General features: G+C 34.1%; 1 protein-coding gene across 1 annotated transcript in view; it reads left to right on the top strand.

Moving 5' to 3' along the window:
* Positions 1-2,616: 2,616 nt before the first annotated feature.
* The window catches only part of LOC111088632, a gene marked incomplete at its 3' end in the record, with an annotated part of 6,924 nt that continues 1,321 nt past the window's right edge, over positions 2,617-8,219 (top strand). The window contains exons 1-2 of the mRNA XM_022399324.1: positions 2,617-2,870; positions 6,359-6,562. Coding sequence (XP_022255032.1) covers positions 2,757-2,870; positions 6,359-6,562 — 318 coding nt within the window. The remainder of the gene's footprint in view (positions 2,871-6,358; positions 6,563-8,219) is intronic.

The raw sequence follows: 8,219 nt of genomic DNA, 5'->3' as shown, positions 1-8,219 counted from the left end.
CACCTGGCATTCGTTTACAACGTATTTTTCTTCTTTCAATAGTCAATCCAGCATCAGCTGCATTTTCACCTGGCATTCGTTTACAACGTATTTTTCTTCTTTCAATAGTCAATCCAGCATCAGCTGCATTTTCACCTGGCATTCGTTTACAACGTATTTTTCTTCTTTCAATGGTCAATCCCTATATTTCAGATTGATTCTTGCCCACTTTAAGTGCTTCTTGACAGGACTTTTAACGTGATTCTATTAATTTCTCTTTTCAAAGAATCAAGATCAGCAGCTGCTTCTTAAAATTCATTTTTGGGTCCTGAAGACGTTTCTGTACTCGATTGATAGATGATAAAAAATTCTCAAAAATGCCCTCTTGCTACGCTACTGACAGAGGTCGTTCATTGTGTGGGTTTGTGCTTAACAACAAAAACAAACAAACACATCTTCGCATAGTCGTCCCTATTTTTGGATTGGTTATAAAGAGAAAAGGCAAGTAGTCAACAGCACCCACCGCCAACTCTAGGGCTAGCTACTCTTATGTCACTAAATAGTAAGATTTGATTCACTTTTATAGTGCATTGACGGCACAAAAGGTCGGAGCGCATTTTTGTGGCAACGAGCCAAAAACCATCAGATTCAGAGTTCGGGCACGCTAACCAGTAAGCCATACCCGGCCCAGTAGCATTTATCATATTTTATCTTATCTTGTAGTTTTCTCCTAAATTTATCAATAATATCCATGGTGTCACAAACGTAGATTTGGGTGATATTCTCGGAAACTGCCGTTTTCAATTGGTCATGGTGCGAATTATATGTTTAATTCTATGCACTTGTAGTATGAGTTTATTCAGTGTTTTCTGTGTGTTTATTATTGTTATTCCCTACAAGCATGCGAATTTAAATCAAGTTTCGTGTCTATATTACACTTCCGAAATGTATACTCTACTTTTGAATAAACAGTGCCAGTAATTAAACTCCGTAGAGCAGTAACCTCGTGCAATCACGAGACTAACCCTTGATCTCCAAGTATCTTGTGACGTCAGCCATTTTTCACAACTAAGCTACATAATTAATCTATAATTCCGTATGTATTACGCCATTTTTTATTGTTTTTAATAATTATTTCTAGCGTTAAATATGATTGAAGTGATGTACTTCAACACATAAGTTTATGGATAAATATATATATATATATATACAGTAGTAAAGTTATATTGATCCTTTAGTCGTGTAAAGAAATAATCAAAAATAGATAATTAAGTTAAAACAAAAATAAATGAAAACCTTTTTGTGATGTTTTTGGCATACATTTTATAACCTAGTGGTCAGCGTGCTGAAGTATGTAGCTGAGGGTCCATGGTTTGCGTCCCCTTTCCTTTACACTCGGTGAGTTATAATTAAAAATGACGGTCATATCCCACTATGCGTTTAAAGTAGCCCAAGAGTTGGTAGTGGCTGCTGTTCACTAGTTGCCTAATCTTCAGTGTATTAGTTCAAGATTAGGGATGACTAACTTACAGTACCGGATTAACGCATAGGCCACCTAGACCCGGACCTAGGGCCCTACTAAACCTTAATCCGGCTCTGCTAGCGCAGGTTTGTTTTGTGTAGCTTTGCGTGAATTTCCGAATCAAACAAATAAGACATGGTATATATGAAGTACGTCTACCGAAACGTTGCAAAGAATGTTTTCATTTAGACGTATGTGTTAACTTATTTATTATATTATGCTATGATATGTTACCCTTTATTTATTTTTTCAAAATCATTGTCATGGTTACCGGGGAGGATGGTGATGGTTATACTAAGTGGGAATGCTTTTGTTTGTTTGATTGGTTTTTTGTGCAAAAAAAATCAATAGTACAAGTTTGATATCTTGAAGACTTTCGGTTGGTTTGTGGAATGTGTTAACTTTACTTAAAATTTGACACTCTTGTACATACATGTGTTTTTTTATGAGTATTGAAAAGGAAACTAGCTCAGGGCAAGATGATGGAAGCTCTTTCACGACTGAAATGTCAGAAACTTCAAATTTTTACATTTTTGGACATTGATTTTATACACTTAAATGTCGTTAATGGATTTGTTAACAAGCAGACAACGCCAACCGTGTTTAGTTTGACACAACAAGGTAACGGTTTCGTCTAGCCCCTCTTTCCAAAATATGCACCGGATCTATTGTTTTTAACAGAACTTGACACATATATATTGTGTAAGTTTCTTCTATAAATATGAATTTGCAAAACACTAAACATTTTTTGGATCTCAATAGATCCATTTAGAGCAATATTCCTAAGGCTTGCATGCCCATTTTTAGGTCGTAATTGTTTTGGACATTTGTGCTTGATCATAAAAGCCGTAGATAAGTACTTGCAAAAACAAAGAGAAAAAAACATACTTTTATTTAAACTTTTTCTGGTATGGTTGTGTAAACATGTACCTTAAACTAATCGTTATTGCAAACTTAGGTTTCTTTGCGGAGAAATAACATTTGTATCTTAAGATATTTACTTTGACTATATGTATAAATACTGTCAATAAAGATAAAAGATGACCAACTGTTGTTTCTCAGCAGAAAGGATATGATTGACAAGGTGAGCACTCTGATATGCACCTTCATTCGTTGTGGTCTTTGTATGCTTAATACAGTGCTAAACTTGTACATGCCATCTGGTGTAAATATCAGTTTGAGAATATAGAATTGAACGTAAATTATAACTGTTACATTGCTTTTATTGAACAGCGAAAAAGAATTCATAATAATTATGGGAGAAATAATGGTTTACATTTTGCCTATGATGTTGGGACGAACCTTTGACATGAACACGAATCGTGTTGGAATTGATATTTTCCCGGAAAATGTATTGAATAGATCTTTGGTAAGGCTTAGGTTCTAATATATATACGTTTATTGATAAAGAAGAGGGAAATCTATTTTGATTGTGATTTCACTCATATAATATATAATTACTGTAAATAATATCTTGTATACAGGATCTAGCTCTACTGTAGGCAGTTTTATTACGTGCTACAAAGAACTTCTTATATATAAGTTATTTTCCTGTACACCATTTTATAACCAGATAATCTAAGTGATTTCTTATTTATGAGAATTTCATGTGGTACCTTGTAAATGATTTATTCTTTTGAATCCATTTCTGATGTGGAGATTTTACTTTTAGTGCGCGCTTGTTTATTAGGATGTTCTGTAAGCCACCGATATTTAGTACTTGATTCCTCTGTACATTATTTCATAATGAATATTGTAAATACTGTCTTACACATCAAAGTAATCTACAAACATTAACTGATTTTGGTATTGTCAATCTGAACAGCACCTTTACGATATATATATATATATGTGTGTGTGTGTGTGTGTGTTAAACAGCTGGGTCAAATGCTCCAGTTTAGAGCTGATGACCAGAGGGAAGACAGCCATTAAGCACCACCCGCCGCTTACATGACTACTCTCGATAGAATAGCGGGAGTGACATTAATGGTTATAAAGTTCCATAATGTGTAGTTTGAGCTTAAGAGCGGCCTTGACCCTTGAACATTCCGATATGCATACTGATACCATAAAACTCACGTGCAGAATGCTTATTTACGTTGAAGTACTGTAAACAGTCTCTTGTACACGACTTAATTTCACTGTTAACTAGTTTGGTTAAATAAGTGCTATAAATAACCTCTTGCTTTACAGAATAATTCTGCTGTACGCTCGTGACGTGTTAGAAACGATTACAGTTCAATCCTACTAACCGTCATGTCAATATGTTCTTTCCCTTAGAGCTTATTTCTACTTACAGGATGATAAAGTGGTGTAGAACTTTTTTCTTCACAATTAAGTTTTATCGTACGTCAGTTTATGACGAGATGCTATAAAAAGACTCCATAGTTTATGACGAGATGCTATAAATAGACTCCACAGTTTATGACGAGATGCTATAAATAGACTCCTGTATAAATTTTAATTCTTCTGTTTGTTAGCAATTCATTATGAGGTGTTGAAAATAATTTTATTTTTCTGTGCTATATAGTTCTGGTGAAGATTATTTTGTATCCCTAGATCAGTTTTGACGATGACAGTATTAATCAGTTCACAGAAATAATGACACTCGCCAACATGTATTGTCAATTATAAGACCAACTTTACTTTACAAACAGGACTCTAAAGACACTATGTTATACTTAGTTTTCGCCATTAGCCCGCTAGTGGCAACAAATCTCGCTAGGATAATTACTTCCTCAAGATTACTTTCTACATAAAATCTAGTAAACATTTTTTAAACATACATAAAAGCTAACGGCTAAAATCTAGTTAAACTTCGTGTAAGTAATATCTAACCGCTAAAATGTAGTTAAACTTCGTGTAAGTAATATCTAACGGCTAAAATGTAGTTAAATTTCGTGTAAGTAATATCTAACGGCTAAAATTTAGTATTTTTTTTTAATTTACAAAACACTTAACGGCTAAGATTTAGTTAATCTTTACATACGTAACACGTTACAGCTAAAGTTACTCTTTTTATCTAGGTAACCCTTAACGGCTAAAATCTGTTTAACCTTTTCTAATGTACGTAACCTAACGTCTAAAACCTAGTTCAAATGTTTGGGCATGTACCATCTTAGTGGTAAAATCTGATTAACCTTTTATACACGGCCCAGCATGACCAGGTGGTTAGGGAGCTCGACTCGCAATCTGTTTCACGGGTAAAACACTTTGCTAACATATAATTATACTGCATTCTAACTTGTAAGAAGGATGAACAACTTAATATTTTTCATACGTTAGTTATTTTATTATGGGAAGGACTGAGCAGAATTTCATTAAAAAGGTAAACATTTTAATATTTCATTTACTGTTTACTGTGAAAACTGTAAAACAAAACATAGTATGCAGAAAAATATTAAATATCAATTTTTTTAACTTTAATTTGAATTGCTTAATGTCCAGGCATGCCCGATTTCATCTATTAATATACGGTTAATAACATTCAGATTAAAGAATATTAAAATATAAAGTTCCTGATGACTATAAGAAACTACCAGAAAAACAATAAAAAAGAAGAGTAGGCTAACATGACACTACTTATGTCGAGCTGAATGATAGAGATTATTAGATTCATTTAACGAAACGAAATATCTCGTTTCGGCCTGATTGCAAATATGAAGTGCTGTCCAAAACAGGGGTTTTCCTAGTGTGCAGCTGATCACAAATTGTGCGCTTGTAAAAATATTTGTGCAGTTGAAAGTCCACCTACATAAGTAAGTTCAAGTGGATAAATATTAAATAAACATATTTAACATCATAAAATTACATTCCAGAGTTGATAAATAAATGTATTTACTGGAATATTATTCATGTTTTGGATCATTTGTTATTAGGCCTGTATATATGAAGTGCAATAAGGCGTCATGTATTAAAAATGATGAAGTTAAAATATAATTGTGCAGTTGAAAAAATCCTTAGGAAAAACTTTGATCCCAAATCCTTCAACTAGGTTCAAGCTTTAGCACCGAATGAAATGTTAATAATTTAGTTTTCAGGTGTAAACTTACTTATGTAATAAAGCATTGTTTTGTCACTACTATTACATTCTTAATTATATGTCATAACCACCTGAAATGGATTAATGAAAATTTTCGTACTATTTTCACAGCTATAATATATATATGTTTTAATAACTAAAAGATAAGACCACGTTGTGAACTAACAGAGACAATAAAAAACGGAACTAACAACACTCAGAAACAAGCACAAATATCAATTTAGTTATTTCTACGAAAGGGGGCCGAAGGCCACCTGGAGGGCTCACTTGTTTTAACGACTCACACCACAGTAGTGTGTTGTCTGTCAGTCAGTCAGTAAACAATAAAAATTGAAATGACATAAGGGACGCTTAACGTTGCAATCTGTACTGGCATGACGTCAATAAAGCGGGCGCGTGCCATGAATCGCGACAAGAATTATGCGCTCTGTAGGCTATAACACAGTATGGCATACGAACTTCAAAAGCGAGAAATAAAACTATTTGTTACTCTTAAGTTTGGTTTTATTTACTCTTGTAATATAACCTGAGGAAGTACATCTAGTATATATATATATATATATATATTGAATTTATGCAGCTTGATATGAAATCAGTTAAATCATTTATTCATATTTTAGTAACTCAAACTATCATCTTAACAATGATAGTAATCCCGAAAAAGTGAAAGTAGGATAATGCTTATGTAGCGCTATCAAACACACTATATTCCTGCAACTTTCATTTTGTGTCTTTAACTTACGTCAATCTTATTATTAATCTGCTTTCAATTACCGTCGTGAACCTCGATATATTAATTATTTTCACGAGTATAGGAAATCCAAAACATGTTTGTGGAGGCTAGACACACGATGGTGGATGAAGTTAAGGAAGTTAGAAATTTCCTAGACGTTGGCGGCTCCTTTTCTCTAAACGTCAAATCCGGGTTGTTTAAAGCTGGAGCCCACAGTGCGTACCTGAGCGATGTTGAAAGTCGAGAGAACATTATCGAAATGCTTTACTACGTTAAGTTTGAAACTGTAAGTTGTTCGTTTTAATCCTAAAAGTTACTAGCAGTGATTCATGTTAAGGGTATTACGAAATATATTTACATGTTTATTGCACAATATTCTTTATTACAACTTTCCAAAACGCATATTTGTTAGCTATATATCTAAACCAGTGCTTCTCAACTGGGTGAATGGTTCACCCAGAGGTTAATGAGATCAGTATCAGGGTGAACGAGAATGATGGTGTTAATGGCAGGGTGAATGAGTATTATCAATTATACAACAAATTCAAGAGCAATAAAAGTCATTAGTTATTATTATATATTATAGTTGTAGTTTGATACATAGAATTATTTTTATTCATTCTAGTTGTAGTCTGATGTCATAATAAAGAATTTTGCATTTAAATTTAGTGCCTATTTGTCTTTTATTTCGACCTGGGGTGAGTGAGGTGTTGTGAAAAACTTATAGGGGTGAATGATATTGGAAAAGGTTGAGATTGTTTGTTTGTTTTGAATTTCGCGCAAAGCTACACGAGGGCTATCTGTGCTAGCCGTCCCTAATTTAGCAGTGAAAAACTTGAGGGAAGGCAGCTAGTCATCACCAACCACCGCCAACTCTTGGGCTACTTTTTTCCTAAGAATAGTTGGATATACCGTCACATTATAACGCCCTCACGACTGAAAGGGCGAGCATGTTCGGTGGGACAGAATTCGAACCCGCGACCCACAGATTGAGGGTCGAGTGCCCTAACCACCTGGCCGTGTCAGACCCCAATCCAATGAACGGGTGCTCCAGTTAGTGCTAAATATAAATACAAAACTGTTTATAGCTGAAAAAGTCAAAAGTATGATAAGTTTTTGTTTCACAGAGCCTTAATTATGATCACTATGACCACAATAGGCTAAGAAAAGACAAAGTAAAATAAGAAATGCCCCCAAGTGGCATAGTCGTATGTCTGCGGACTTACAACGCTAGAAACCGGGTTTTGATACCCGTGGTGGGCAGAGCACAGATAGCCCATTGTGTAGCTTTGTGCTTAACTTCAAACAAACAAAATAAGAAATAAGATTTAAAGTATAGTGTATCTTTCTTATTTAAGGTTTGTCTTAACATCAATGTCATTTAATGTGACGGATACAGGAGCTGTTGAAAAATTATTACATCTGATTTTTCTGATATATTTTATAATTTTATCTCCCACCGTAAATCTATTTACTCTTATTGATTAAAATTTTTGTTGTTGTTTTTTTGTGTTGTACCTCCTTAGGCTGTATTGTTTTTTTTTTATTTAGTTTTCATTTTTTATTGAAGAATTACCTAGGTTTGTTTACAGATTGACAAATTATTAGTACTGTTACGTCTCCGTTTGTTAAATTGATTTTCCGTAACTTCGTTCCGACGAAGCTTCAGCGACACAAGTCCTTACTTAATAAAACTGGTTTATTCTTTCCGAATATAACTTTACGATACACTTAATTTCAACAATCGCGCTAAAACAAACGCTATAACAACAATACGTCTCTCTCTGACTGCAGATCAATTACTCACTGTCTACACACACATTATTGTCCCAGGCTACCCTATATCTAGTAAATACTAGAGCATTCGCCAAGGTACAGGATAGTTCTAGAAAATAGGTGGCGCCACTCCATTCACGTGACCTCGATGACGCAACACTGCCCCT

The sequence above is a fragment of the Limulus polyphemus genome, unplaced genomic scaffold (genome assembly GCF_000517525.1).
Source record: "Limulus polyphemus unplaced genomic scaffold, Limulus_polyphemus-2.1.2 Scaffold4156, whole genome shotgun sequence".
Lineage (NCBI taxonomy): Eukaryota > Metazoa > Arthropoda > Merostomata > Xiphosura > Limulidae > Limulus > Limulus polyphemus.
The sequence above is the reverse complement of the archived record's forward strand: the minus strand, read 5'-3'. Positions and strand labels throughout refer to the sequence as shown.